General features: G+C 38.5%; 1 protein-coding gene across 3 annotated transcripts in view; it reads left to right on the forward strand.

Annotated features, from left to right (window-relative positions):
- The window catches only part of METTL24 (methyltransferase like 24), a 116,762-nt gene extending 108,606 nt beyond the window's left edge, over positions 1-8,156 (forward strand). For all 3 annotated transcript variants that reach the window (XM_030928137.1, XM_030928138.1, XM_030928139.1), the window contains one exon: positions 5,822-8,156. In XM_030928137.1, coding sequence (XP_030783997.1) covers positions 5,822-6,136 — 315 coding nt within the window. In that variant the 3' untranslated portion in view covers positions 6,137-8,156. The remainder of the gene's footprint in view (positions 1-5,821) is intronic.
- The last annotated feature ends 9,551 nt before the right edge of the window (positions 8,157-17,707 follow it).

Raw genomic sequence — 17,707 nt, forward strand, 5'->3', positions numbered from 1 at the left:
TGCAACCTCTGCCTCCCGGGTCCAAGCAATTCTTCTGGCTTAGCCTCCTGAGTAGCTAGGATTACAGGAGTTCACCACCACACCCGGCTAATTTTTGTATTTTCAGTAGAGATGGGATTTCGCCATGTTGGCCAGGCTGGTCTCAAACTCCTGGCCTCAAATGATCTGCCTGCCTTGGCCTCCCAAAATGCTGGGATTACAGGCATGAGCCACTGCTCAGCTGTATGCAGCAGTATTAAGAGGTGTGGCCTTTAGGATGTGTTTGAGTCAGGAGGGCTCTAGCCACGTGAATGGGATTAGGTGCCCTTATAAAAGGGCTTGATGGAGGGAGTTTGCCTCTTTTCTCCCCTTCCATACTTTCTGCCATGTGAGGATACATAGGTGATGCCATCTCTGAAGAACAGGTTCTCACCAGACACCAAACCTGCCAACCTTGAACTTGGACTTCCCAGCCTTCAGAACTGTATGATATAAAGTTTTGTTCTTTATAAATTACTTAGTCTAAGGTATTTTGTTAGAGTGGTGCAAACACACTAAGACACAGACCTAGCAGACTAATACAGTATCTAAGACTTACAAATATTTACTTTAGTTGTCCTATTTATTATTTTCTTTATTAGTCATCTTAATCCGTTGAATATCCCAGGTTCTCTGTCAACTGTCAAGTAAAACCAAATCTAATAACAGATGCCATGTTTTATTAATATTCCATCTTTAAAAGCATTCTGATGAATAAAGGCTTTATTATTCATTTTTTCTGGAGTATTATTTGTGTCCAGTAAAGGTTCCTGTCCACTGTACTACTGTAGTTGATTTATGGATTTCTATAAAGTAATATTGCTTTTAATTACTAGGGTCAATTGTTTGCAAATTTAGCCATGAATAACTTCTCTTCCCCTTTCTGTGTATGCCGCTCCTCCCTCAAGGGCTGGAATCTATTTCACCTCCCCTTGAATGCAGGCTAGGGTTGCAATTTGCCTTGACCAATGGAATGCAGTGGAAGTGATGTTTGTGACTCCCAGAGCTAGGCTTTACTAAAAAGATGTTGCAGCTTCCATTTCTACCCTCTTGCAGGCCAGCAAACATGTCATAGAATCTGCGTGTTTTGTTTGAGAGCCCTCTTAAAGGGGAAAAGGCTCAGATTAGAAACTGTAGATGTGAGGATATTGAGTAGTCTGAATGAGTTCCCATACAGGGAATAGGAGAAGGCCAAAGACAAACTGCTCCTACTAGGCCTGATTGTGTGGCTGAGAAGGAACCAAGGAATGAAGTAAAGGGGTTTCGTGATGGTGTTTTCAACTGACTTTGGAAACTTGTTGACTTGCCCTGGGTTTGGCACTTGGCGAGGTCAGAGCTGTCAGTCTTGGCTGATGTAAGGATTTATCCATTAGAATGATAACCATAATTGTGTTAGATGGTTGCTGGCCCTTAGATCTCTGGAGTAGGGCACTTTTCCTAACCATTGGCCCTGGGAATTGGCTCCTAAACACATTGCAGAAGCCCTATTGCAGAAGCTACCCCAAACACTGTGAAGGGTTGAATTTTGTCTCCCCCAAATTAATATGTTGAAATTCTAAACCTTAGTACCTCGGAATATGACCTTATTTGGAAATAGTGTCATTCCAGATGTAATTAGTTAAAATGAGGTCATACTGGAGGAGGGTGGTCCCTATTCCAATCTGAGTGATGTTGTGATAGAAAGAGGAAATTTGGACATACGGAGAGAATACAATGTGAAGATGAAGGCAGAGATCAGGTGATGCAGGAGCCAAGGAATGCTGAAGATTGCTAGCAAGCTACAGGAAGCCATGCAAGCAGCATAGGCACATTCTCTCTCATGGCTCTCAGAGGGACACTTGATCTTGGAATTCCAGTCTTCACAACCGTGAGACAATACACTTCTGTTATTTAAACCTCCCAATCCATGGTCTTTTGTTACGGCAGCCCTTGGAAATGGATACAAGCACCCATGCTTCTTCCTCCCCTTTCCTCTAATCTCTGCAGTTCTGGGTGGATGATCACAGGGATAAACTTGTGCCTATGATGAGGAAGCTGCCAGGTGCCATCAGGTTTAATCCAGTTAAAAATGAAAATTCTCATTTCTTCAAAAGGTTTGTGAAAGTCAATTGATTGGATATTGCAGGTACAAGGAAAAGGAGATAATTTTTGATAGGAGGACCCCTTTAATACACTGGAAATAATACCAAATACGTTGTTTCATCTACTTTCTTTGAGACCTTTCTACCCAAGAATGTCACTTATTCCAGAGTTTTCTGGGTGTTAACCTTAAGTTGTTTTTCTCCACAAACCTGATTTATCCTAACTGTATTAGTATTGGCACTTGATTATTCCCATCTAATCATTTGTATGACTTTTAGTGGCATAATTGTTGAAAGCTGATATTAGAATCTTAAAAGTGGCATATCCTATTCAGTAGTGTTTAGTGCTTTATAATAACAATAATATTGGATGCATTATGCAGTAATAATGGAAATCACATTTGCAAAATCATTGCAGTAATGGGACGTTTTAAAATGCGAGAAATAGAAAAAGCACACTGGAAGAGCAGAGCATGTTTTATTCACAGCCTTTTGGCTGCCTGCACTCTCAGGTCAGAAGGCAGAGAAGAGCTTATGTGCTCCCCAGGGGGCACCACCCTGGGCTGCATGATTTAGGCGGATTTTCAGTCACTGGAATCAAAAGAGGGTGGGAGTATTGTTGTGTTTGAAAATACTTTTTGCTCTTTAGAATAGATTAGCATTTTATAAATGAAAATTGGATTTTCAAAGAAAGGCTCTGCTACGATTTAGCCTAATGATTTGGTTCCCTTTGATTTGCTCATAACTTCTGATTGATAGTTTATTTTTAAGATGTTTGGAATAAATATACAAAATATATTCCTTATACATCACTAATAGAGTTTTTAGGTCAATTTAAAGCTGATGAACTTTACTCTGTCCCTTTAATACTTCGATGTATTCCTCACATTCAACACATGCAAACTCACAGAAAACCATGGTGAACATGACTCTGTAAGGAACCTAAGACATTCTTGGCTATGTGAATTGATAGAACAAATGCTGGTTTTAGGTTTTGGATATTTTCTGTACCAATTAGAAAATTTTATGAAGTTTTGATTAAATGTTTCCTTTGGCAGCTTAATTCCCCTTATTCCAGGATTATTCTGTTTAAAATTTGCCAAGATTAAGCAAAGTCATGGACATGCCAGGGCAGCGGAGTTGGAAAAAATGAGTGAAATAATTTCTTTATTAATAGTGTTTTATATTTATTTATTTATTTTTTATTTATTTATTTATTTATTTATTTATTTATTTATTTTTTTTTTTTTTGTAGAGATGAGGTCTCACTATGTTGTCCAGGGTTGTCTTGAACTCCTAGGCTCAAGTGATCCACCTGCTGGGATTACAGGCATGAGCCACTGCACCCAGCTAAATTTCACTGTGTCTGATTCACAGGAATTATTTTAGCCTGTTGTGTATTCACATGCAACCTGTCTTTGCTCAGTTCCTCTCATGAAGAAAGGTTTTGTTTTGTTTTAACGTTTTCTCTTTGAGTTTGGAACTATTGAACGGACAAGCTGGTTTACAGACACCCAGTCTTTCCTAAGGCACTCAGTATTCTTGGGGTATTACCATCACTTTTTCCTTGGTGGACCGGGAGGTACAATCCAAGGCAAGAATGTGAAACCGTGTCTCACAGAGTCTCAGGCATCAGGACAAAGCCCATTTTCTTGTAGCTGTTATATGTAAATTCTGTGTACCTTCTCTTCCATTCAACTCTGAAATCACCCAAGGAATGTGTGTTAGGCTACTGTTGTGTTGCTATTAAGAAATATCTGAAGCTGGGTAATTTATAAAGCAAAGAGGCTTACTTGGCTTATGGTTCTGCAGGCTGTACAGGAAGCATGGTGCTGGCACCAGCTCCTGGTGAGGCCTCAGGGAGCTTACAATCATGGCGGGAGGTGAGGAGGCTCCAGCCTGTCAGATGGCAAGAGAGGGAACAAGAGAGAGGGGGGCAGAGGTGCCACACTATTTCTAAACAGCCAGATCTTACGTGAACTCAGAGCTAGAACTCACTCACTATCTCGAGGACATCACCAAACCATTCTTGAGGGATCCACCCCTATGACCCAAACACCTCCCACCACACCCCACTTCCACCATTGGGAATCATATTTCAAGATGATATTTGGACGGGACAAACATCCAAACTGTGTCAGAACGTTTCTGTGGCACAAGGAGCCTCACATTTGAGCCTCATATGAGAAACTTATCAAACAGACATGCAATGAGAAGGGAAATAATGGGTAGCATACATCTTGGTGTTTATCTGTTTTTCTAAACAAGCAAAGTTATTTTCACTTTCATGGGGCAGGATATTCATGACTTCAGTGAACAGCTTCCTGAAGGGCTGCTTAAGGTTCTGCTGTCCCCTTGTGGGGCTGCAGCCTTTGCAATGATTTCCTCCAGCCTCATTATTCCAGTTTATGTCTGAATGCTGTCAGCTTTCCTCCATGTGGTAAAATTACCCCCTTGAAAAGTGCTCTGCAAATGTAAACTGGCAATATTGATAATAATACTTTATTCACTGTCCTATATTCGCTCTCTAGATAGCACCTTATTTTCCAAACTCCAAACCTCTTTGGGACTCTGAGTCACCTATTTTTCCTCTTGGGTGTATTGGAAGAGGCAATGTTATGTAGGGGTTAAGAACACAGGCTCTGTAGACAGACTCTGTTCAGAGTTCACCACTGCCTCTCTAGCCATGTGACTGGGTATAGGTTCCTCACTGAGTCTGGTTTCCTAAACTTTAGGGATACTCACAGAATCACCCTTACAGTGTTGTTGAGAGGATTAAATGGATATTGCAAGGGGAAACCCTTAGCATGGTGTCAGGTACATATAACTACTTGGTAAAGATGAACTTTCACTATGTTTAGAGTTCTGGTGTTCTAACGGATTTTTTGCATGGGCAGTGAAGAGGAGCTGATTCTCATGACTTGATTAATTGCAAAATACTGATCTTCCAATCATCTTCTTCCTTTATTCTGTCTCACTTGAATGTGAACTTGTGTTCATTAAATAAGCAGAGGATGGTGTTGCTGCTTTTTTTTTTTTTTAGAATGCTATACTGGTATGTACATTGTAAAGAAATCATAGAATAATATTTTTTTTATAGTTCAATATTCAGATACTCAATAACTTTTTCCTTGGTGTCCAGTCTTGATGAAGTTGGGGTTGGGGGAATAAGGCTTGCAAGATAGTCCCTGCAGGCAGTGGCCCTCTGTCACTTCCTTTCTGTAGACACCTTCTGTCAGGACTTGGCTGAGTTTCCTGGGGTGGCAGATAGTTTGTGGGGTGCACAGAGGTCTGTGATACACCCACTCTACCTTCTCCTTCTCAGATATCCATTCCCACTGGGCAAAAAGCAAGAGAGTCTGTTGTGATTTTTACGTGGCATTTCATCATTTGTGTATTAACATATGTTAACATAACAGGCTCACGCCTGTAGTCCCAGCTACTCAGGAGGTGGAGGCAGGAGGATTGCTTGAACCCAGGAGTTTTATACCAGCCTAGGCAACATATTGAGACCCCCATCTCTTAAAAACAAGAACATAAAACCAAAACATTTAGTATGGAATGAGGTTAGAAATTCATGTCATAAATGGCCACTTGAAAACCATCCTCAGCTCTAAAATTTTAAAAATTTTGCTTCCTTCAGAGATAGTTATACTGTGAAACTCCCGATATCAAGATGGTTTTATTAAATCTGCTGATCTCATTTCATTGCTTTGTTACAGATTGACGTTCTCAAGGCAGATCTGGAAAGTGCAGAATGGAAAGTTTTGGAAAATCTTATTCTGGAAGATGTTCTTGAGCGGATTGGACAGCTCATCTTTGAGATCCATCTCCATTGGCCTGGGTTTGAGGTCAGTGGCAGTGACAGCAGCGTCGTGAGGTTCTGGTACAGCCTTCTCAAAGAGTTAGAACAAAAGGATTTCAGACTTTTTCACAGTTATAAAGATTTATCTAAACCTCAGCTATTCTTGAAGAAATACATTTTCAATGCAAGTAGCTGTTATACTCTGAGTTGGGTGAATACAAGATGGAAATAGGATGCAGGATATCATCAAGAGCACAAGAAAATATTTGAAGAATGGAGCATGTCCACGATTCTAATCATGAGTTTACTCATCCAGTCTCCTGCTGGCCTGTGCCCTGCTTGAGGCAGGGAGTATGTTATTGTCTTTGCAGTGCATGCAGCCTGGTGCTTGGCATGTGATAGGGGCACAGTTAATACTTGTTAAAGGGATGAACACAGTCACCCCTATTTGCCCAGACTCTTCCTTCACCGTAACCTGGAAGATTATCCCCCACTCATCTCAGTTTTCCCTAAAATTCTCTGTGTATCTGTAATCTATGAATTCACCAACATTGAAATGCAATTATATAAATTTCCCTTTTTACTAGGTTGGTGAGATTTTTAAGTTCTTCGCCTACTGTTTAAAATAGGGTTTTAAATTTGAATTTGACTCTGCTTTTTCAAGGTTTTTCTTATTTACCTTGTCAGTGATATTCTTTACAACATTGTTGATTTCAGTCATTCCTTCTCAGTCTTTGCTGAGGCCGTGCTGTGGCTTTATAAGCAGCAATACTTCTGATTTCTGGGAACTCGGATGCACCAAATTCTGTCACTGAGTTAAAGAGACTAGGCTATCAAGAGTTTCAACTCAAAGGTGTAAGTTCCAGTTCGAGACCAAGTCTGAAGGCAAGAGACCCATGTCCCAGCTTGAAGACAGCCAGACAGAATGAATTCTTCCTTACTCTGCCTTAGGTTCTATTTAGGCCTTCAAGTGGTTGAATGAGGTCCGCTCACACTGAGGTGAAGAATCTGCTTTATTCAGTCTACTGATTTAAATATTAATCTCATCTAGAAATATCCTCACAGATATACCTAGAATAATGTTTAACTAAAGATCTGGACACCCTTTAGTCCAGTTAAGATGACACATAAAATTAACCATTGTAGGTAGGTAGGTAGATGGATAGACAGATAGTTAAGATATATAGATAGGTTTTCCTACCGGCATGTTTCACCATTTTCTTGACTCACATATTCTTGTTTCCATCTGGCTCCTTCAGTCTGTGCTCTCCTCGCTGAAGTAAGTCCTTTAATGATTACTTCATTATGAGTCCATGAGTGATATGGTTTGGTTATGTCCCCAACCAAATCTCATCTTGAATTGTAGTTCCCATAATCCCCACATGTTGTGGGAAGGACCTGGTGAGAGGTAATTGAATCATGGGAGTAGTTTCCCCCATGCTATTCTCGTGATACTAAGTTCTCATGAGATCTGATGGTTTTATAAGGGGCATCCCCCTTCACTTGGCTCTCATTCTTCTCCTTCCTGCTGCCATGTGAAGAAGGATGTGTTTGCTTCCCCTTCCACCATGACTGTTTCCTGAGGCCTCCCCAGCCATGCTAAACTGTGAGTCAATTAAATTTCTTTCCTTTATAAATTACTCAGTCTCAGGTATATCTTCATAGCAGTGTGAGAATGGACTAATACAATGGGTATTACACTTTTTAGATTTTACATATTTGAAAAATCACTTGCTTTTCATACCTGAATAAAGTTTATTTGTGCACAGGAAAAAAAAAGAGCTTCAACTCAAGATGTTTTTTATACTCAACCTTAATTCCCCTTCACTTCCTATTAAACTAAGCACAGAGCAGGATCTGGGTATCTTTGCTGTTGCCTCTTCTGCCTTCAAACATGATTTTTCCACCCACAGACTTGCCTATGCTGTCAAATCTTTTTTTAAAAATACGTTATGTCTAATAATGTTAAGTGCATTTTTCTTTACTCCCAGTTGGCATCACTTACACGACTGTGGCCTGAGGACCATCGTCTCATTTTCCTAGGATAGTTAGACAGTTTTTCAATAGCACCAATCCTTTCTACATTAAAAATTAAATGGAAAGTTTAGGTTATCAGTGGTTCAAATGCTCTCTCTCATTACTATTTACAGGATTACACACATGCATAATTTTCCAAAATCCTATTTCAAATAAATGGCATAAAAAACAAATTATTACTTTATTGTCAATTAAATATATTTTTTGGCATTTTTTTTTCCTGAGTATAAAACTGTATGTACATTGTTCAAGAATTGGGGGGAGGGAGTAGAATACTGATTATGACTAGACTTTACCCCTTTTCCCAATTTTGTACTTCCTTCTACCCTCAGACATTCCCCAGGTTGGCTCTTTGTTTCTTGAAGTGGTTTGAAAATGCTGTTCCTCAAGTGAGAAATCAAACCGTATTAGACTAGGGTGACCTCACTAGCTTGAGTTGAAAGAGAACAGGACTTTCTGAGTTAGTTGTGATAATTAAAAAAATACATATACACATGAGCTTTGTATTTTAAAACTCATAGTCCACTAATAAAAGTTGTTGAGCTGAGAGGACCAGCTTGAGTAAGCGTGATCTGAAAAGGCAGTTCAGTCGTTTCAGTGTACAGAGGTATTTCAGATGTGCCGAAGGGTCCACGCACACTCTAAATTGGTTTATACTGTTAGTTTATATGGTGTCATCTCCAAAGCAAAGCTTTAGGCCAGTTCTGTTTGGATTATATAACAGATTTATTTTCATAAAATTTTTATATACTGAAATATATAAACATTTTTATACATTAAAATGTGGAAAGTGTATTCATCTTAAATGTCCAGTCTGATCAGCCTTTAGATATGTAACACACCCATATTAAGATTTTTAATTCGTGGAATTGGAGATTTAGGGCATTACTGAAAGCCCCTTTGTCTACGGCAAGTTAACTATTTACTTGCTCGGTTGGTGGTGTCGAGCATTGACTTCATCATGCTATATGTATCTGAAGCAAGAATGAATGTACTGTTAAAAAAGAATAAATCATGAACATACCCAGCCACATTCACTGACCAGGCAGCCTGTTTAATAGTTATTCATACTTACTTCATGCTTATTTCTAAAATGGTCCTTCATTCCCTTCATGGATAGTTTGAAATTTGTGATGAGTACTCTGATGGTTGTTAAGGTGTCCCTGTCTCTAGAGTTTATTATGTTTATCATGTAGGCCAGGGTTTCTTAACCTCAGCACTATTACCATTTGGGCTGGATAATTCTTTACTGGGGAAGGGCTGTTCTGTGCATTGTAGGATATGTCCCCATGGGGGCAAGATCACCCACTGTGGAGAACTACCGGTGCAGGCCATGAGAAGGGGACCAGGCTACTGTAGCACTGTTTGCTTGTGAACACGCAAACACAAGATCCTCTTATGAGGAACAGGCAAAACCATAATCATCACCACCACAACCACCACAAGAGCAACACAAACAACACATAACAAACAAACAAAATCAAGTTACTCTTTACTGACAGCTTACTGTCTGCCAGACCATGTGCATAGCTTATTCCTGATTCTCCCAACAAGGAAGTTTATTTTTTTCCAATATTATGGGTAAAGAAATTCTGAGAGAGGCTGGGCGCAGTGGTTCACGCCTGTAATCCCAGCACTTTGGTAGGCCTAGGCGGGCGGATCACGAGGTCAGGAGATCAAGACCATCCTGACTAACACGTTGAAACCCCGTCTCTACTAAAAATACAAAAAATTAGTGGGTGTGGTGGCATGTGCCTGTTGTCCCAGCTACTCAGGAGGCTGAGGCAGGAGAATTGCTTAAACCTGGGAGGTGGAGGTTGCAGTGAGTCAAGATCACGCCACTGCACTCCAGCCTGGGGGACACAGAGAGACTCCATGTTAAAAAAAAAAAAAAAGAAGAAGAAGAAAGAAACTCTGAGAGGTTAAATGGCTTACTCAGATTACTCAGGTTGTAGATGGAGGAACAGTTATTTACATTTGGGTCTGTCAGATCCCCAAAAGCCCGTGTCTGGTCCCATCCACAATACAGTTTCCAAAGCCTGTACCAAACATAAGAGGCTGTGTCCAGAGGACACATTTTTGCCTCCCTATTAGTAAAAGCGGAGTAGGGGGAAACTACAAATAAAAAAGGCCTGCAAGTTTGAGTCAGAATTATTTTGTAGCATGCAGGGTTGCTGAACTTAAATCATCTACTTGATTAAAGTGTGCCTGCCAAATGGAAGCTTACTGAAGAAATATGGAGACCCAACAACTTCTCTGTCAATATATTTAGGTTGCCAGAAAAGCTCTTGCAGGCCTGGAAATGACTCTTCTTCTGGCTTGTCCCAGTACTTGTCACTTTCCTCCTGGGTTTTAGAAATGGCAGTCACTTGGAGTTGCTTAAGCAAAGTAATTCTCCTTTGCTTAAAACTAGTCTTTGGCTTGCAGATAAATGAGCTAAGATGTGAATATCTGTGACATGCATCTCCTAAATTTTTACTAGAGCAGTGTTCATAAAGGATTCTGAAAATACACATTTGATAATGAGCTTATCAAATGAGTAACAATGCTCTTTTGTAGGTGTAAGCCATATGAGGATGAAAGAAATTCACAATTTGCCTTTTAGCATAAACTGTGTCATAATTTGTTAAAGAAAAACAATTTTCTCCTTCTTTTCTTACAGTGCTTGTATTTGATGCAGTTAAAATATAAAAGGTTATCATATAAATATTTGTAACTATTTGACATGTTCAAATGAAGAACCAGGGAGAAGTGAACAAATTTCTACTAGAATTAACCAAAAGTCCGAATTTACCTCAGGATAGGGCATAAACAAACTCATGGGTTAACAGTGTTTAGTACAAATCAGTTATTCATGTAAGCATTTCTGCTTTAGTTATAAGATCTTTTAGTAAGTATAAGAATTGCATTTTTTAGCATTAAATGTTTAGATTTTGCGAAGCTTGGATTAGTCCCTGGAAGCCAGGCTTATCATATTTTGCAAGTGTAAAAATGATGACCTCATTTAAATAGATCATTATACTTAACAATACAACAGTCCAAGCTCAATTAGTGTAATGTTCTTTTCTGATGGAGATAAATTTATGTTTCTTAAGCAGTAACATAATTCTTTTTGTACTAGCCAATTGCTGATACTTTGTGGATTCAATAATACATTTAACCTTATGCTAAAATATCTTACTTTTTCCTACATTGAAAGAGGTGCCTGAACTTATCAGATAAAATCATAACCCAAAGATTCAATATATTCTTAGAACTGATTGTTCTTTAATGACTTATTTCTTAAGAAATATAAATCAAGCATTCTTAATGTTGTCACGCTTTATAACTATGTGGAGGCTGGGTGCAGTGCCATGTGCCTGTACTTCCAGCTAAGTGGGAGGATCACTGGAGTCCAGGAGTTTGAGACCAGCGTGGGTACCATAGTGAGACTCTATCTCAAAACAAAACAAAACAAAACAAAAAAAAGAGAACTATGTGGAAAAAATGGTTCCCAACACATTAAAATTTAATGCTTTCTTAAAACCAGCAACTTCTTATTTTTCTCAGATAGACTATTTTAACTTTTTGTTAGTGATTAGTTTTGTACAATGTGGCTATCTTAAATAATAAGGGATTTAAATTTGGGGGATCGAATTTGACTAAACTATTCAAGACTAGGGAATTTTAATAGAGAAACCAAGTGTGCACAGGACTGATATCTCATCAGTGTGTACCAGTAAAGAAGAGCTATGTGCAACCTGGTGATTATAGTTAATAGCAATGTATCGTATACTGGAAAATTGCTCAGAGAGTAGATTTAAAATATTCTCGCCACAAAAAATAAGTATTTGAGGTACTGGATGTGTTAGTTGATTTAGTATTCCACAATGTATACATATAACAAAATATCATGTTGTGTGCCACAAATATATACAGTTTATTTGTCCACTAAAACAAAAGTATGTCCCTTGGAATACACTGGACATATTTATACTTTTTTAAAAAGTACCAGTAGAGATGCAGTGGTTCCCCAATGGTCCCTCTCCACTGGAGAACCTCTCTCAGGATGCCCAGGCCTCTCCCCATGACTGGGCAATTAAAGGCTAATGCACAGCACAAAAGGCAGCTTCCAGGATCCTGACCCAGGGTTGTGGCTTGCTTCTATTCTAATTGGCCTATCTTCTGCCTTACTTGTCATTGGGTATTTTGAATATCACTCCTGGGTGAATCTATATAATAAACAAAGGTCCAAGTGTGTTCTATAACATAATGAGAAACTGCAACTATGTGTCAATAAAAATTATCTGTATAAGAAAATATTATTTCTCAAGGTTTGATGTCAGATCAAACATCATTTTCTCAGGGACCCCTCTTATTTAAAGCTCCCAGCTACGTGTCCCCACAATGTCCTCTATTCTTCCTCTCAACACTGTCTGTACTTTCTCTGCTTGTATAATGTCTGGTTTTCCCAGCAGACTGCACACTCCATGAGGGTAAGGGCCATGTCTACAGCCCCAGTGGCTGGGTAAAAAGGGCTCAATACATTTTTGTTGAATATAAATTTAAAAAGCTATTTCCATATAATTTTTCTAAAAAATTATTTCATCATTTGTTATTGAAGTTTTTTCTGGCATTAAAAATACCTTTGGAATTTAGATGGACCACTGTCTCTCATTTTGTTATTTAAATTTGGACACAATTTGTTCTTTTCTCGACATGGCTGTTCATTGCACTGCATGTGGTAGTCCCTATTCCTGATTAACGGACGCCAACCTGGAAATCTTCTTGGCCTTGGGGAACTGAGAACCATATAATAATTGAATTGAATGAATACAATAATAATTGAAGGCTCAATTATTATTAGAAGATATCTGAGTCCTAGGATATTAAACCTCAATCTTTCTCATTGTCCTTTCTTTGAAGCAACTCCCAGCAGTCTTTTTGAGAGTCAGTATATGGACCCACAATTCATAATAGTATGGAAATATTTTTCAGTTAATGAGAGAAGGAAGGTAGGATGATGCGAGACTATTTCTACCAAAGATAGGGGTATTTTTACAAAAATGATTCAAGCCATAGTTTTTATAGGACATGGCGTATAAAGTGCATAATAAAGACAATAGTTGAAAGAGTAAAATCAAGGTGAGAAAAGATATTGTAGAGACTGAAACAGGAACCAGAGATTTCCTTGTGGGCAAAGAGAAAGTGATGGGGGCACAACTCTAATGGAAGGAACCATGAGAATGTCTTCAGTTACAGGTTTTGTTTTACTAAAGGATGAAGTAAACGCTATGTAAATAGCTGTTTCTTTTAAATTACCTAGCTCAGAGACAGCAAGCCTAGAAGCCACAAAGGTTATAACACGAATCCAACAGTTTTAAAAATATGCAATTAAGTGGCATTATAGGCGGGACAGTAGGATGAAATAAGAGACTCCTGATACTGCTGCTGACTAGCTGTGCTGTATCAAGCAAGTCTTCACCTTTCTTCAACTATTTTCTTAGGTTAGAATATTTAATTTCTAAAGTTTCTTCTAGCTTGAAAATTTCATTATTTTGACAACTGTGATTACATGAGGCTTAGACAATGGTAAGATAATTTCTTAATTTGTATGCTGCCATGGTCTGAATATTTTGTGACCCTCCAAAATTCGTATGTTGAAATATTCCCCATGTGTTGGTATTATGAGGTGGGGCCTTTAGAAAGTAACTAGGTGATGAGGGCAGAACCCTTGTCAATGGGACTAGTGCATTTATGAAAGGCCTGAGGAAAGTTTTTTCCCCCTTTTACAATGTGAGGACACAGTGAAAAGGCACCATCTTTGAAGAAGACAGCTAGCCCTCATCAGACATCGAATCTGCTGGCACCTTGATCTTGGACTTCTCAGCCACCAGAACTGTGAACAATACATTTCTGTTGTTTATAAATTACCTAGTCTAAGGTATCTCGTTATAGCAGCCTGAATGGATTAAGACAAGTGCTGTAAAGGGAAGTCTTCTGATAAATTCAGAAGAATCCAAATGATGTGCTTATGCAGAAAAAGTCCAGATGAAAGGTGAATCCATTATGATGGTTCTCTGGTCATCAAGATGAAGTACCCTTAGGAAAGTACCTTTTTGCATCACACACTGAAACTCACATGGTTCTAAAAATCAGAATGTAGTATGTTTTTTAGACTGCACTAGATTACATTCCTGTTTTTAGATATTTCCAATAACATGGCGACATCTGAAGATACAAAATACAATTATACATAGATCCCCAGAGATCTTTCCATATATATACATGTATGTGTATGTTTGTATACATGCGAGTACATATATGTGTGTATATCATATATGTGTGTGTGTATGACTGAATGTCTAAGAAGAAAACATTTTACAGATACAAAAGCCCAGAGGGAGGCAGCCTAGAGCCACACAGGTAGACAGGAACCTACATTGTAGTAGCCCTTGGAGTTTAGTGTAACCAGCAATGGATAGAGGCCTAGAGCACAAGATAAGACCTGGTATTGGGGAGAAAGGATTGGGGCTAAGGACACCTACAGCAAAGAGGACCCTTAGAGGACTACAACCTCAGTGAAAAATGGACCTAAAAATTCTACATCCACCAGCACAAGGACGCTTATCTCTGCTTATAGCTCTGAGTACAAAGAAAAGTATTCATGAGAAAGTGAAACCTCAGGCCTGTGCAAGGAGTTGAATAGTTGAATTTATCCTAATCACATGATGAGGAAAACCATAAGCTGAGAAATTAAGATAAAAAACTGGTTCTACCCAAAACTATAAAAACCCTATAAGAAAACCTAGGAAATACCATTCAGGACATAGGTGCGGGCAAAGATTTCATGACGAAGATGCCAAAAGCAATTGCAATGAAAGCAAAAATTGACAAATGGGATCCAATTAAACCAAAGAGCTCTGCACAGCAAAAGAAACTATCGTCAGAGTGAATAGACAACTTACAGAAAGGGAGAAATTTTTGCAATCTATGCATCTGAAAAAGGTCTAACATCCAGCATCTATAAGGAACTTAAACAAATTTACAAGAAAAAAACATTAAAAAGTGGGCAAAGGACAAGAACAGATATTTCTCAAAAGAAGACATACATGTGGCCAACAAACATGAAAAAAAGCTCAACATCACTGATCATTAGAGAAATGTAAATTAAGACCACAATGAGATACTATCTCACGCCAGTCAGAGTGGTTATTATTAATAAGTCAAAAAACAACAGATGCTGGCAAGGCTGTGGAGAAAAAGCAACAGTTTTACACTGTTGGTGAGAGTGTAAATTAGTTCAATCACTGTGGAAGACAAGTGTGGCAATTCCTCAAAGACCTAGAGGCAGAAATACCATTCAACCTAGCAATCCCCTTACTGGGTATATACCCAAATATATATAAATCATTCTGTTGTAAAGACACATCCACATATATGTTCACTGCAGCACTATTCACAATAGCAAAGACATGGAATCAAGCTAAATGTCCATCAATGAGAGACTGGATAAAGACAGTGTGGTATATATACACCATGAAATACTATGCAGCCATAAAAAGGAATGAGATCATGTCCTTTGCAGGGACATGGATGGAGTTGGAGGCCATTATCCTTAGCAAACTAACGCAGGAACAGAAAACCAAATGCCGTATGTTCTCGCTTCTAAGTGGGAGCTAAATGATGAGAATATAAGGACACATAGGGGAACAACACACACTGGGGCCTGTTGGAGGGTGGGGGATGGGAGGAGGGAGAGGATCAGGAAGAATAATGGATGCTGGGCTTAATACCTGGGTAACAGTATGATCTTTGCAGCAAACCACCATGGCACACGTTTACCCATGTAACAAACCTGAACATCTGACACATGTACCCTTGAACTTAAAAGTTGGAAATTAAAACAAATAAACAGGTTCTACGGGTGATACCTCAGGGGTATATGGCAGAAGCAGATGCAAAACCACTCTGAAAGGACTTTTCACCAATCCAGGCTACAAAGGATTTCCTTAGATAAACAAGACCCATAATAAAATATTAGAACTGACAAGGAAATAAACAGTCCCCTATGAGGTAGAGTTAGCAGATACAATAAACCATGTGATTTTCAGCCCAAGAACTTGAGATAACAGAATAACAATCTTAAAGAAAGTATAATATACATGATTTATCATGATTAAAGGCATAAAGGACTATATAGGAGCCATAAAAAACTACAACACTGTGAAAAAGAACAGGTAAATATAAAAAAGTACAAATACACCTTCCAGAAAAAAACAGCCATGGAAACAAGTTTAATGGAACAACGGCACACTGGACACAGCTAAAGAGACTTTAAAATGAACTGGAAGACAGACCTGAGGAAATTACCCAAAATGTAGCAGAGAAAAATACGAGCATTTGTGTTTTTTATATAAGATATTTTATGATCAGATTGAACCTTACAATGTTTTTCAGAAGATGAGGCAGCACACGGAGTATCTGAGCCACTCTTATGTAAAAAGTGGTACTAGAACTGTACTGTGCAATATGGTAGCCTCTAAACGTATGTTGCTACTGAGCACTTAAAACTGTGGTTAACTGAGAAACTAAAATTTAAATTACATTTACTTTTAATTCATTTAAATTAAAAATATTATACAGTCACATGCCACATAACCTTTCGCTCGGTGACAGACCACCATATGATGGTGGTCCCTTGAGATAATAACAGAACTATACAATGGAGTAGGCTACACCACCTAGGTTTGGTACATACATAACTCTATGATGTTCGGACAACGACATCGCCTAATGACACATTTCTTAGAACCTATTCCCACTGTTAAGCAACATGTGACTGCACTTGGTTTAGTTATTGGAAAACTTTGAAGTACGTTTGAAACAATTTGGGCATGTAAATCTACTTTGTATGAAAGATAAAATACTTTGATGAAAATGTAGTGTCTGAATTGAGATGTGCTCTAAGTGTAAAATAGATACCAGATTTCAGACTCCATATAAAAAAAGTAAAATATTAATTTTTAAAATAATTGAGTACATCTTGAGATAAAATTCTGGATATGTCAAAACATATTATTAAGTCCCTTTTAAACCTTGCTATTAGAAAATTTGAAATCACATATATGACGGACATATACCTATTGGACAGAAGTGTATTAGAACAAATAAAAAATGGAGATCTGAGTTGCTCCCCCAGATCTAAAATGCTGGAGGCTGGAGAGTGGGGAATGAAAGAAACTCATCTGAAGACAGCTATTGCAGATATAAGAAGCTGTAGAATCAAAAGAGTTTGACTTTCACTTACTGTCACTAAAAATAAAGTCACTCTAAGGGCGTTGGCTGCAAGTCTGTGACTTCTTTTAAGTTCCAGATAAAATTGCAATTAGGTTGAGAAAGTTGTTTCCACAATTATTAAAGTGACTATGAATATGGAACATGTATATATAAATATACTATACACATACATTATATACACATATATGTGCACATACACATGTGTACAGTGCATATTTTTGACCAGCTAAATTTCTCTTTTACTTTACATGTCCCAAATAGTCTAGTTTCCCAAATGCCCAAGATAAATTCGGGACTACCTCAGTGGTTCTCATTTGAGGATCTTGCTAAAAGTGCTGACTTTGATTTGAAGGTCTGAGTTGGGAACAAAAATTCTATATTTAAAAAAAGCTGGCTGGGCGCAGTGGCGCATGCCTGTAATCCCATGAGGGAGGCTGAGGCGGGCAGATAACCTGAGGTCAGGAGTTCGAGACCAGCCTGACAAAGA

Source organism: Rhinopithecus roxellana, chromosome 4 (genome assembly GCF_007565055.1).
Source record: "Rhinopithecus roxellana isolate Shanxi Qingling chromosome 4, ASM756505v1, whole genome shotgun sequence".
In the NCBI taxonomy this organism is placed as follows: Eukaryota; Metazoa; Chordata; class Mammalia; order Primates; family Cercopithecidae; genus Rhinopithecus; species Rhinopithecus roxellana.